Source organism: Electrona antarctica, assembly GCF_951216825.1.
Source record: "Electrona antarctica genome assembly, chromosome: 19".
Classification (NCBI taxonomy): domain Eukaryota; kingdom Metazoa; phylum Chordata; class Actinopteri; order Myctophiformes; family Myctophidae; genus Electrona; species Electrona antarctica.
In genome coordinates this window covers 36,467,841-36,482,340 of record NC_136800.1, presented here as the reverse complement: position 1 = coordinate 36,482,340, position 14,500 = coordinate 36,467,841, and the positions used below count along the sequence as shown (strand labels likewise).

General features: G+C 44.4%; 1 protein-coding gene across 1 annotated transcript in view; it reads right to left on the bottom strand.

The window, feature by feature from the left end:
• Positions 1 to 2,097: 2,097 nt before the first annotated feature.
• The window catches only part of myripa (myosin VIIA and Rab interacting protein a), a 39,055-nt gene continuing 26,652 nt past the window's right edge, over positions 2,098 to 14,500 (bottom strand). Inside the window, exons 6-17 of the mRNA XM_079529338.1 lie at positions 12,048 to 12,133; positions 11,135 to 11,215; positions 10,898 to 11,053; positions 10,241 to 10,391; positions 8,932 to 9,470; positions 6,775 to 8,748; positions 6,649 to 6,696; positions 5,068 to 5,250; positions 4,392 to 4,553; positions 3,533 to 3,631; positions 3,370 to 3,430; positions 2,098 to 3,185 (exon numbers count right to left, since the gene is read on the bottom strand). Of these exons, the coding sequence (XP_079385464.1) occupies positions 3,169 to 3,185; positions 3,370 to 3,430; positions 3,533 to 3,631; positions 4,392 to 4,553; positions 5,068 to 5,250; positions 6,649 to 6,696; positions 6,775 to 8,748; positions 8,932 to 9,470; positions 10,241 to 10,391; positions 10,898 to 11,053; positions 11,135 to 11,215; positions 12,048 to 12,133 (3,557 nt within the window). The 3' untranslated portion in view covers positions 2,098 to 3,168. The remainder of the gene's footprint in view (positions 3,186 to 3,369; positions 3,431 to 3,532; positions 3,632 to 4,391; positions 4,554 to 5,067; positions 5,251 to 6,648; positions 6,697 to 6,774; positions 8,749 to 8,931; positions 9,471 to 10,240; positions 10,392 to 10,897; positions 11,054 to 11,134; positions 11,216 to 12,047; positions 12,134 to 14,500) is intronic.

Genomic DNA, 14,500 nt, shown 5'->3' with positions numbered 1-14,500 from the left:
GGGCTGTGTGCATCCATTGTATTGCTAACTGTCCACCATCAACAGTTGTCCATCCACTCTGTATGAGATCTGGTGCAGATGGGTGAGTCTGCAGAGAGCATCTCCATATTCGAGTCTGGTATTGGCACATTGGGCATGGAGAAATAGACATTCTCTACATGGTGGGAGTTGACTGGAATCAGCCTTCCTTCTCCTGGCACAGAAAAGCTGGGAGCGGATCTCATTCACGTCACTGGAGGTGGTCCCAGACAGGTACCAGCTACAAGTGAGCTGCTGCACTTGGTCAAAGAGCTCTGTTGAAACATCCAAAGTCTGGCCAAGATGTCTCCTGAAAATCAGGGTTTTTCTTCAGTAACCTCAGTGCATTCAGATTGCCATGTGTGCGTGGGTGGCGTGCACACGCTATCTCTAAGTTAAGTCTAGTTGTGTGGTCCTCATTTACTCGTTTATTACATGTTTTCCTGAGTCGCGTTGTGTGGTGGGGTACAACCTTGAGTTTGAGAGTTCCTGACTCTTCAAAGTAATGTCTACATGGTTTCTACATCCTCATATACCCATAAAAAGACGTATCACTCATGATTCTGTGATGTTTAATTCAGAAGTTTAACATGTACCCTGTTTCAGAAAGGCACGTATTGTGGATTTTCCCAGTATGGCTTCGAGAAGTATAATTCAGCATGTCTGTTGTTCTATTATGATGTTGGTCATGTCCATCCATGGTACAAACATCAGAAATGTGCATACAATTTGAATATTTTTGGAGTTTAGATAACAATGAATGATATGGTTTTGCATAATCAGATTATACCCCTAAAACCATATTCAGCTGCCCTTCTGAAACTGCTATCACACATTTTCTCACTCCTGGATGTCAGACGAACAAAATTATACCACATACAGTACGTCTTGTCCCTTTTAGTGGCAACGATATCTCATCCGGCCCAAGGACTAAAATGTGTAACATAAAGGTGGTGTAAGTGATAATCATTTGTTAAGTGTTAAATAGCTCGAATAGTCTGATAGTAATAATTGCCATAGTGTGTTCAGTAACAGGGGTCTCCCTGTCTCTAGCTCTTTAGTAAACAGGTCAGAATACCAATTTCATTCAATCAGGAGGAGAGAGAACGTGTAATACAGGATATAAAAGTTAAATTTTAAGTGACGAAACAAAATGAGCAGACAAAATTGGTACTGGAACACAATACATTTGAAACTGGGTTCTGACCTTTGCACGGTTCTCTACTGATTGAATAAAATTTGTATTTCAAGCTGAAATTGTTATCTTCTGTTTACTAGAGCTGGAGATATGGGCAGATGATCGGAATATAGAGATTCAACTTTTAAACAAAAACATATTTTTTTAGTATAAGTATCTCATACCGGTATCACCTTTAACTCAACATAGGATACATTTTTACTAATTGACTCAGCTACAACATGGGGCTTCATTTTGAATGTATTGTACGATTGTATAAGCTTGTTGAGCTATACCTCCTCCAAGGACTGACTGTGACTAATGAGAGGAAAGTTTTTTTTCTTTTTTTTTGAACAGCATAAATCTGTACTAATGTAAATATTCCTCTGTCTGGTGACAGGTATGTGTGAATACGTGGATGTCACAGAGTGACAAATGGACTGAAACTAACTTATTGTGTTCTGTGCTCAGGTCATTGGCTTGTGTTTACTGTAACATATCCTAAAGGGGCTGGAAATTAAAATGTTTTATTATGGTGCATGTCTTCCTCCAAAGACGGCTTGTTTTTTTTCTCCAGAATTGTTGTGTGTTGTTCCCACACCTCCTTCGGATTCAGGAATGTCGTACATGGACGCTATATCCTCCTCGTCTCAAAAATACAGACGAAATTCCGCACCTTTTTTCACCCACCTTCCTGTACCTTAAAGGAGGCAGTGTAAACGGTTTAGGTCCTTCCTGTGCTTGTGAGAACTAATGAGAACATTTCCACCTTCAGTGGAACAAAAGTTTGAAACTTTGTCAAAATATATGTATATATTATATTCCAGTATAGTTGGAATAAATATAAAAGAAGCAACCAATTTACTGATTGTTTTATTGTACACATTAAACATGTATACATTTGGAGGCTATAAAGCCCAAACAACAGTACAGAGTGCTATGACATTAAAATTTAAATACATTGATGTATTATTATCTGTTGTCAACAATTACTGTAATCAATAGTTTTCAGTATAGCAAGTTATCGATTTAGTATATTATATACTATTTCCCACATCCTTAATATTCTCAAATTATTCACATTGATGATCTATAAACTGCTAATTTCACAAACATATAAAATAAGTGCAATTTTAATCACAGATTTTGTCCAGAGGCTACACAGCTGGTTTGGGAGGATAACTGAACGCCACTGTTACAGTACAGTACTGAATAAATATGGCTTCTTTCACTAAATTGTTGAAATGTCAACAAACAAAACATGATTGACATCCCAAGGTGCGCACACTATTAAAAAAGTATTTAAATTTAAGTACACTATACACTAATTCCCAAACTATTTTCTCTCTGGACATCAATGACTAAGTTGAATGAGTTTCATGTTGGTAGGCCACATGAAATCAATTCCAAATCCATGAGAAATTCTGAGAGCTGTTGAATACTGCCTTTTGTGTCTGAAGATGTGCCATACCTGTGTTCTTTGAGGTGCTTTGAGGTGTAGTGTACTTTAGAATAGGGCATGGCAAAATTGCCAAAATCAATCATCACATAATTATTTTTGACCAAATATCGTATTGTGATAAAAGTGTTACGTTGTTATTTGTCAAAATTTGACAACGCAGTCACAACACAGTGCGCGCATGTGAACATTTAATGTTCACACACTCATGTAGATATAGAAGTAGATGAAAAACAGGAAAAGAAAACAATTATGCCATATCGCGATATTATGATTATCCAAAATCCCCGACGACATCTAGTCTCATGTCACGATATTGATATAACATCAATATTTTGCCCAGACCTAATTTAGATTTAAGGCAGATGCTAACAGGTGCTACAATGTGACCTGAAGTATAAAGTCTGCAGAGTGGCAGGATCAAGGCACTGCTGTGGTTGTCCAGTAGATAATGCAGCAGTTGGTTCCCATCTGGCAGGGTCTTGCACATTCTGGGTCTTGCACTGTCTGGGTTTCATCCTAGGTTTTTGCCTTTGGGACATGGAGTAAAGATACAGTGCATTTGTGGTTGTTTAATTGTCTAAATGTCAATTTGTCTCTGGTACGTAAAAGTGAGATCAAAATAACACCAACAAATAAACTATGAAGCTATCTCACCTCTGAAAGTTGAAAATGTCTTGGTGAATAGATCAAACTGGTTTAAAATAATAATTACCTTTCATTGGTGGTGCAGGTAGCCGTCTCCTAAGATGTCTTGTTGAATCCAGGGTGATTGGCTGCAAGGACAAGCATTAGAATATGTGATGTCCTTGTCTTAATCCAACACAGACATTTCTTACTAGCTTGTGTTTTAATCGTAAAATATTTGCATACTGTACCATGATTGGAACGGCCCTGGCCTTGGTAAAGCGTGGCCGAGTGTCCACATTTAACCCTGCGTTCTTCAAAGCAGCAATTCTAACCGAGATGTCGGATATCTAGACCACATTTGAGGACATGTTAATTAGCTGTAAAAGTAGGTATGTACACGATAACATTAAAATCTCAGGGTCTTTTAGCATTCATAGAAATACATTTTAGATACACACAAAATATACATAAAAATATATTTCTAAACAGTTAGTCACAATACTTGATTCTGATTGGCTGGTTACCGCCACGTGACCGGCGTCTAAGCACCGCCCGGCTCATATGACTGTGAATGTGTGGCTCCAGGCAGCCCCGTAAAGACATCAAGCGCTATTCTCCCGTCACATAGCCTACTTGCTGAGCAAAACAAGGAAGTGATGTGGCTCACTCTGGTGGCGCAAAGCGTAGCTACTTTTGTGTATTTAATAGTTTTATTAGGTTAATATTGCTATATGTTTGTAACCGTTTTAGAAAAGCAATAAGCCACTCGAGGCCCCAGCTTACCGGGTATTTTACAAACGCTGCGCGTCGGGTCTGCCTACGCCCCCAGCCATTGTAAAATACCCGGCAACCTGAGACCTCTCGTGGCTTAAATATATTACACACAAAGGGCAAGACAACTGACTAGGTTTGATCCTTAACCATTACCGTTACTTGTGGTTTGGGGACATGGCCATGATACAATTCTCTGAACACAACAGTATTAAAGATCACACTCTGGAAAATGCCTTCATGGTCAAAATAACGTATACAGGTAGCAGAATTATGTTATCAGATGAGGCTTGTCATAAGCCCAGGTTGCTTAGGAATTCTAGCCCCTATACCGACCTGTAGTTCAGACTGTTGAACTTTGGCAGCCGCTGATGCAACCTGTTCTTCCAGGAATGACAACTCCTTGTCAGAAGTGGCATTGCTGACAGCCCTGGCACACTCATCCAGGTCACTGAGCTCTGCCTCCAGACCGTACACCGTACCTGCTGCCACATACACCTACAGTAGAACACCAAGAGGTTAACACAGCTGAAACGGTTTCTTTACACAATGAGATGTCTGCCATTTTGAAACTACTACTGTTTATGTATGTGTTATTGCTGATTATACGTAAGTTAAAGTCTCAGAGGTCTCTTTCAATATTAGCGAGTCAACATCACATCGGAATACCTTGATTTTCTACATTTTTAGAATGTGATCCTGTAACAATGAACAATAGTAGGAATTCAACTGTATACAAAAGAACAGCATTAGTGAAACCCCTAAAATAAAGTATAAGGCAATTTGAGTGAAACGGATTTGTAAGTGCAAAGTGTTCAGCATCCAATTCTGGGTGGAACCACCAAAAACAGCTGATCTATAAGTTTACAACGTGCAACGAGTTGTGAGTGAACTTTGTAGATCGGCTATTTTTTGGCAAAGAGATTTGATGTAGCCAAGTACAGTTGCAACTCAGGTCAGTTTCACTAAGAATAGGGTAAACATAAAGCCAAATTATGTTGGATGCCCTCACATTTTCCTCCATCCTGCAGAACTGTTGGTCCAGCTTCTTGGGGTCAGTGTTAGGGGGCAGGGAGAGGATGCGCTGGGAGCTACTGTCCTCTCGGCCCTCCATACCATGCAGCAGCTCCTCCGTAGCGTTCAACACCTTCAGCACCTCGGTGGTGATGCTGCACAGTGACACCGCGGAGTACCTCTGTATAGCACAGCACACATGCATGCACACAGACACACACATGTACATACATCACAGTACAAATTAGATGTCTTCTAAATCATAGCAGTTTTCTGAAAAACCTGTTTATGTCACTGGTTCTCAATTTTTCCTGTCAAGGACCCCAGAAATGATATGAAATTGGCCGCCGACCCCCATCTGAAAATATGTTGTTCCAGGGATCCCCAGAAGCAAAGTTTTGAGTTAAGAATTTTCGCTCTGAAAGAATATATATTCAAAGATTTGGATCTTAGCAGATCTACAAGCTCGTAGCGCGGCACCGAGTGCCGTGCTATGAGCTTGTAGATCTGTTATTTTTCAGTAGCTAAAGTATAACATAATGCTTAAAACACCAAAAGGGGATGTTGGAATGAAAATGATGTGTCACATGAAAATAGTTTGACAGAAAAAAAAAGAGGTGAAATTATAAGTGGAATAAGAACAGCTGTCAACTTCTTTAAGGTCCTTTCACACCAGAAGCGTGATAAACGATCATTAATGACATTGCTTTATCAACGTGTAATATTCATGTTCTGTGTGGATGTACTCAAATCATGACACAAACGGCAGTTTAAATTAATTTGATTTATCGCAAGAAATAAACGCTCCCATGTCTAAGACCTTTAATGTTAGCAAAGCTAACCTAGCTAAGAATAATAATATGTACATTCTCACCTGCCTATCATTGTCGATATAAAGTGTACTGTTTTCACTACTGCTTGGTCTCTATCCTAACATAGGCAGGGGAAATCAGAGAGAAGAGGAAAAGAGTATGATAGGAGTGTGAAGTGAAAAATGTTAATCACTGCTTAAAGGTATATTCAGTGATTTGACTTAATCTAAATATCACTTATTTTTTCTTTTTTTCTGGATAATCCTCCCTACTATAGAGTGTGCTGACCATATAAGGAGTTCCTCCCTGTTCCCAGTGAGCCCCTGGGGTCAAAGAACCCTAGTTTCAGTTTTGGTGGCGGGTGGCAAAGCCTTCATTCAATCAGGATGAGAGGGGCCTTCCTCCAATCATGATCAAGTGGGGACGGGCCTTGGTGCACATGCTGTTGGCCTGTTGCACTTCCCCCCACTGTAGAGCGTGCATGTGCACATTTTGTTACCGGGGCGGACTGGGTGGTTTTCCAAATCACCCAAATCACTGAATGCTCCTTTAAGTTAGTTTAATTATTTGACATTATGTCTTGAGGTCATGATACACAGTGCATCTCTTTAACAGTAACCAAACAATCCGAGTCATCATGTATGTCGACTCGTAATCATAAAAGCACATTGTTGCTCTTTGCCTGTTCTTAGGGTCTTTAACTGCAATGACCAAGACATGTATCACCGTTAGAGAGTCAAAGTCATGCTCTGATTTGCGGTACTTACATTCTGGATCTCCTGAGGTGACAGGATACCCTCCTGGTCAGTGGGGACCTCCTGAGGTGACAGGATACCCTCCTGGTCAGTGGGGACCTCCTGAGGTGACAGGATACCCTCCTGGTCAGTGGGGACCTCCTCGTCCAGGCCTTGGTCCTTTCTTATCACGGTTTCTTTTTCCATCTCCTCCGCTGGCTCCTTTCCATGTGGGTCCCCTCCTCTTTCCCTGAGAACATCTCCCTCCCACTCTGTCACTGGCTCTTTCGTCTGCATTTCCTCTCTTGTCTCCTCCGCTTCCTCCTTTCTGCTCCGTTCCTCCTCTATCACCTCCCTTTGTGTCTTTTCCTCGCTTGCCTCCACCTCTACGTTTTGTTTTTGCACCCATTTGGGTTCATCCACCTCTTTCTTGTTCTTGTCAGGAAGTGTACACTCCTTTGGCTGTGCATCAATTACACATCGATATGTCTCTTGATGCTCATTTTTGAATGCTTGTAACTCCCTCTCATCTTTTCTACCAATCATTTCATTACTTTGGACAGTTTCGCTCACTGTACTGTCATTCTTGTTCCCGTTTCTCTCCTCTGGTTCTTTGCTTCTCATCCTCATTTCTGCCGGTCTCTCCATCTCTTTGTTTATATGCGTCTCATCCATAGACAGCATCAGCATGCTACTGATGATTCTGTCAAACTCTTCCTCATCACTTTGTGCTCTCTCCCATATCCCCGTCCTCTCTGTGGATTCTCCTGTCTCTTCTTCCTCTGCCTTCCCATCTTCCACCATGACCGTCCCATCCACAATGCTCTCCTGGAATCCTTTGGTGAATTCTGTTGGTGTGCTTTGAATCACCATCCTCTCTGCAGCATTGTCCTCCATTTTCTCTGCGCGAACCTCTGATTTGGATGCTCTCTCCTGTGTCTCCACTGTCTCTTTCCCAGTTTCAACCTCTCTCGGCATGTCTGTCTCGGCTTCAGATGTCCTCACCTCATCCGTCTTCTCCCTGCTGTCCGGCAGTTTCCCGGTCACTGCTGCTCGCATGTCATTATCACCCTGGATTTCGTCTCCGTTCCTGTCTGGCTGCTCCGGTTCCTCGAACGCCACGTCAAACATCTTCAAATCCAAGTCTCCAATGCTTTCTCTCCTGGACTCGGCGTCGAACTGCGGCTCCTCCCTCGCCAGCTCAACCTCTCCACTGTTGACCTCCTTTCTCCTGCCTCCTTGCTCCCTCTCTCCCGCTCTGTCCAGCTCGTCCTCGGTGGAGGAGAACTGACAGGCGCTGACGAGACAGGTCAGACGGTGCACCTGCTTCTCCCTCCTCCACAGGATTCCTTCGTCGACCTCCTCGTCCCTTTCCGTCGCCTCCTCCGCGCGGCCGAGACCGTCCAACTCGTCCTCGGTGGACGAGTACTGGGTGGTGTTGACCTGGTGAGTGAGTCTGCACAGCTTCGACGCCAACTCCTCTCTCTCCTCCCGCTCTCCCTCGCCGAAGCCGATTCTGTCCAGCTCATCCTCTGTGGATGAGAACTGGTTAGCCCCGACGTGGCTCTCTAACATGCGCAGCTGGCAGGTGAGACTCTCTGTCCTCTCCTCCCACCCTACATGGTTCTCCTCCCCTCCGTCTTCCTCTTCTTCCTCTCCGTCCCTCTCTCCCTCACTCAGGCTAACCATTGCTAACCATTGCTCCTCCTCCATCACACAAATGTCGTCTTCACCCTTTCCCTCCTCTCCTCTCCACTCTCCCTCACCAGTGTCCCGTGTTCCTCTGCTGTCAACGTGCTCATTCTGATCTCCTTGCCACCCGCCGCCCGTCCTCTCATCCCTCACTTCGTCGCTGTCACTCTGGTCATCGGGGCAGTGGTCGTCATCTGAGGTGGAGGGGTGGGAGCTGCTAACTTGGTCAGCTAGTTGTTGTAATCTAGAAATCAGTTCCTGGCTCATTGTGTGACCGCCAGTTACGCTGCTGACTTCACTATCAAAGTCTGCGGGTTCAGGGGTTGTGGCCCCTGAGGTCAACGTGTCAGGTGTTGCAGGATTAGAGACCTGTTGCGAGAGGTTGTCCTTTTGCTCACCGCAAATCTTCATTGGTTCGCCTACAAGCACGCTGTTGCAATCCTGTCAGTGTTAGAAAAATATTGAAATAAATCAGTTCAAGAAATATATCTTTTTGTCACACTTAGGACACACTAGAAGTTGTCAAATTAATATTAACTAATATACTGAACATCTTTGGGTATTTCTCTAAAAAGTTGATTCCAGGAATTGTCTTTATCTGCTTCATTTAGCTTTTTGTCTTACCAAAACAGAGGAGGAAGGCAACACATGCTCCCTCTTCTTATTCTTTCTTTTCCTCCGCGACCTCCTGACCTCTCTCACATACAGCTCCTCGGTGCCGCTGCTCTCCTCCGGGTTAAAGTTCACGTCGATGATGCTGGTCCGCCGCGACGACGACGGACGCCTGATCTCCTGGGGCACCTTCCTCTTAAACAGAGCCAGCAGCTTGTTGTGAGGCCTTGTGTTCCCCTCCGAATCCGAGAACAGGCCGTCTCTGCTTCCGCGCCGCCGCGCGTAGCCGTGCATCTCCTCCGGCGTGTCCCGGTGGTCGTCGATGGAGGCGCCCGCCATTTTCCGGTGGATCTCCTGCAGGACGGCGCCCCACGAACTGTCGAACTCCAGCTTGTCGTCGTTGTCGGAGCTCATGCCCTCGTACGCCGAGACCACCCCGGACTCCCTCTCCAGGGCGCTGTAGACCTGGCTCTTCCTCTTGGTGAGCAGGCTGGGTCGGGACAGCTGGGCGCTCTGCAGCGCAATCCAGTTCCCATCGGGGCTCTTCAGCACTGAGGACAGCACGCACGCACGCACGCACGCACGCACGCACGCACGCACGCACGCACGCACGCACGCACGCACGCACGCACGCACGCACGCACACACACTCAATTGTTTTACTTAAGTAAAAGTGTCAATACTGCAATTATAGAAATACTCTGTTACGTAAAAGTCGGGAATTCAAAATGTACTTGAGTAAAAGTACAAAAGTATTGCGCATCAAAATGTACTTAAAGTGCCAAAAGTAAAAGTACTCATTATGCAGAATGTCTAATTTAAGTTTTCAAATGTACATATACAAATCTTTTGAAAATAGCAGCTCTACAAGCTCACAATGCGTCGCTATGCGATGCATTGTGAGCTTGTAGACCGGCTTTTTTCAAATGGCCGAAATGTATATAGGGCTGAAATGGTTCACGTATGTTTTGCAATAATAATCCAAATCTAAGTAATAGTAACTCAAGTTTAAAAGTATTGGAAATACTCCAGTAATGTACAAATACCTCAAAATTGTACTTAAGTAAATGCACTTAGTTACTTTACACCACCGCGCGCACGCACACACACACACACACACACACACACACACACACACACACACACACACACACACACACTTGCTCGGCTGACAAACAACTAAGAAGGACAGACAGAAAGAAGAACTGAGGAGGCAGGCTTTAGCAGTGAACAAACAATACATTATTATTGTTTATTAACTACTTCAGTCATGATACGATCAAATGCTTCAAGCTTGTATCTGAAGCCAAAAACACCTTACTTGAATTGTCCAAACGATCCACACTCTTCCATGTAGACATGGCAGAACCTGCACCTTCTTTCTTTAAACCCTGCAGATCCTGCAGTCGGGACACGTCAGAGTTGAGTTGTGGTGGGTCGTTGTCCAGTATGGAGAAGGCAGAGTGTGACCTCTGGGGGAAGCAAATCACAAGTGGTTTACGCCGGCTGAAAATATCACACTGGTCATTTTCACTACCCTCTTGTGGTTCTATTGCTATCACACTTTCGCATTGTAAATTCAAAATGTACAGTATGTGGTCATACTGAATGCTACCAAAAAAGTGCATGAATGCATGATGTTATTTTTAAGCACAGCCACTAGAGGTCAGCATATATCAACCTCATGAGTGTGAGAGGGGAATTAGTGTAGCTAGGCCTTGGCAGAAAAAGTATTTAAACAAACAAACACACACACACACTCACATCCACACAAGTGTACAAGCACACACACAAACGCACATACACGAATCCTATCCTTATCCTAGCTTTTTCAATATACCTTTGGTTGTTATTTCTATTGTAACTTTATTTTTTGAAATAACAAAAAAAAAAAAACATCTGCGTTAATCAACACACATTCAGGTCCATTTATTGGACTTGGGTTTATTACGGTGATTGTGGTTGATGTGATTCTTACCCAGAGGCCAGCATGCGGGCTGAGAGCTCCGTAGGACTGGCTGCAGGGCAGGGTAGCTTGGGTGTCGTAGGAGCAAGGAGGCTGCTGGTGGTCGGGTGGCCAAGCCTCATCATACTGTTGGCCCATTTCATTCAAGCTTTCCCTCCTCCTGATGATCTGGCATGGACAGATTAAGGATTCTTACTGCATACCAAAGCACATGAAATCAGTTGATTGAAATATAATTTCAGCACTTACCTTTTTCACGATAGTTTTGGCCAGTTCCTCAATGAGTTGTCCTTTGTGTTCCCGTAGATAGTGGGCCTCATTTTGCTTCTCCTGACCAGCAAACAAATACAACAATCAAACACACATGGGCAAACATATCATAGTCAGGCATGCTATAAGCCATGGCCATGAGGGCCTCAGTTTGGTCTCAAGCCCCTTCTTTTCAGCTGACAGGAGGTTTCACTGGGACGGCATAACACAAGGGAAAGGAAAGGGAGACCACAGGGGAAAGTCAGTTTCAGATTCACCCAGCTGATGCTTAGATGGTTATGATGTGCGCTTGGGGGGAGCATTTAGGGATTAAGGGCTCCATTTTCGTTCGATCTTTCTAAATACACTGTTTGGGGATTTAGCAGTGGGGAAGGGGTGTTCCCCAACTAAAGTTGGTATTTTGGTTACCTGTCTAAATCCCTAAAACACCTCCGTTACCGTTATATTATGCATGTGGTTTGGGCGTTACAATAAGCAAAGTCTCACTTGTGCTGCACCTGCCGCATTAAACTCCTTCCCAAATGTGTGTGACCAAAATAGCAATTTAGGGGAAAGCGTGCCAGCACAACAATGACCACACCTCTAGGCACAAATTCCGGTGTCGGCAAAATCGATAGCGGGTGACGCTGGACCAAAATACCATTAAGGTTTTATATAGGAGAATTACGAATATAGGAGAAAATTACGAATATAGGAGCAAGCTCCTATATTTGTAATTTTCGGGCAGCGGGCCGCGTCGCGGGTAAAAGCGGCGACAAAAATGGAGCCCTATGTGTCTTGCTTAGGGATACTTCGGCACATGTACTGTGGCCATTAGGCAGAGCACTCACCCAACATGAGAAACATTGATTCAGAGGTAACACAAACACACACAAAGCACAGTGTGTCTAACCTTATTTTCAGCCTTGGAGATGGCCTCATCGATGGCTTCTTGTGCCACACGCAGGGCCACTGTCAGTGTCTCTGCCATGCTGTGTTCTGGAAGGGTGTGATAAAGAGCACATTCATCCAGAGCTTTCTAATATTCATCTTTCCTTAACTTAAGTCCCTCCCTCCATCCATCCCTCCATCTATTCATGTGTCCGTCCGTCTGTCCATCTATCCGTCCATCCGTCCATCCGTCCGTCCATCCGTCCGTCAACTCATCATCATGCCACACATAAGTCCATTAATTCATCCTTTCAGCCATCTGTCCATCATCATCTATTTGGTGGGACACATTGTGTCAATTTATCAGTTCTGATTATATTTAATGCGCCAGGAAGCAATGACTCAGAGACGAAGCTGCAATTAAGTAAAGTGAGCAAGGGACAGTCGGCCATTCAATGAACTCATTCAATAATACTAATCGTACTTGGTGTCCACTAACTCATTCATACAGCTACGGCTCTCTAGAGAGAGAGAGCGAGAGCGAGAGAGAGAGAGAGAGAGGGGTAAGACCATCAGATCAGTAGAGGTTCATCTATGGCTGTCGTCAATCATCCTATTTGTGGACCAGGGGACAAGAGGGAATGCGGGGAAAGGTGGGGATGACAGAGAGTGGGGAATGAAAGAGTTAGAGGGGGGGGGGGGGGGGGTGCACAGGAAGAGATCAGAGCATAATCTGACTGGTCATTTAGGTTTTAACTACATTTAACTACTGTACTGTATTCAGTACTCAATTAACTCGTTGCTCAATCAGTCATTTACTGTACTTTTTGCCTATTTACACAATGCAAGTATGCAATACCTGTTGTACCCGTTGTAAACATCTGTCTGTCTGTGTCCCTTTTACTGTATACCCATGTGGAGATCCAAATACCCCCAAAATCTATATTTTAGGGAGATCCGCTGATCTGATGGACTCCCACTCTGCACATTACTCCCTCGAGTCCTCGATGATAGTTTTAAAGGGTTTGTTCAGATTTTAGACTTAAAGCTGTAGCAAATACTTGGAAATACTTTTAAAGGTAGTGTAAGGGATTTTGCCTTTTTTTCCTCTTCAGCTTTTATTTAACAGAAAATGCATTTTCAGAAACTGAAACTAAAACTGGGATACCAATTTTATCCAATCAGGATAGAGAACTCAGTTGGGATACAGATTAAACAAGTGGAACAAAATTGGAACTGGAACACTATCAAAATGAAGCTCATAAATAACTGCTCTCTCCTGATTGGCTGAAAGTTTGTCACCTACCTGAAAATGTATTTTCTGTTTATTAAAGAGCTGGAGAGACAGGGAGACCCCTGTTGTTGAACAAACACTATAGCAATGATTACTATCAGAATATAGTGATTTAACCTTTTAACAAAATACTTTTTGTTTTAACAAAAAAACATCACTTACTCTACCTTTGATATACTGGTTGCAAAGGTATTAATTGATTTCCTAAGTCCCATGGCCGTGGTGGGAGTTCTGGTCTGGTTTTGGTGAATATTAAGTAGTTCCGGCAACTTCCGAGCATTTGGTGGGGGTCACTAAGGGCCACGCATTAAAAATAAATGAATCCACAAAATTAGTGTCATTTGTATTGTTGACCTATTTACCATAGTGCAACTTATATTTGGGCAAATCGGTCGAATCGGCAGTTCTGGACAACTGCCTGTCCGACCAAGCACCCACAACAGACCTGCCTATTAGAACCCAGACGGAAAACATGACTCTGGTACCACAGCTGGGGCTGGGTACATGACTCTGGTACCACAGCTGGGGCTGGGTACATGACTCTGGTACCACAGCTGGGGCTGGGTACATGACTCTGGTACCACAGCTGGGGCTGGGTACATGACTCTGGTACCACAGCTGGGGCTGGGTACATGACTCTGTACCACAGCTGGGGCTGGGTACATGACTCTGGTACCCCAGCTGGGGCTGGGTACATGACTCTGGTACCCCAGCTGGGGCTGGGTACATGACTCTGGTACCACAGCTGGGGCTGGGTACATGACTCTGTACCACAGCTGGGGCTGGGTACATGACTCTGGTACCCCAGCTGGGGCTGGGTACATGACTCTGGTACCACAGCTGGGGCTGGGTACATGACTCTGGTACCACAGCTGGGGCTGGGTACATGACTCTGTACCACAGCTGGGGCTGGGTACATGACTCTGGTACCCCAGCTGGGGCTGGGTACATGACTCTGGTACCCCAGCTGGGGCTGGGTACATGACTCTGTACCACAGCTGGGGCTGGGTACATGACTCTGGTACCCCAGCTGGGGCTGGGTACATGACTCTGGTACCACAGCTGGGGCTGGGTACATGACTCTGGTATCACAGCTGGGGCTGGGTACATGACTCTGGTACCACAGCTGGGGCTGGGTACATGACTCTGGTATCACAGCTGGGGCTGGGTACATGACTCTG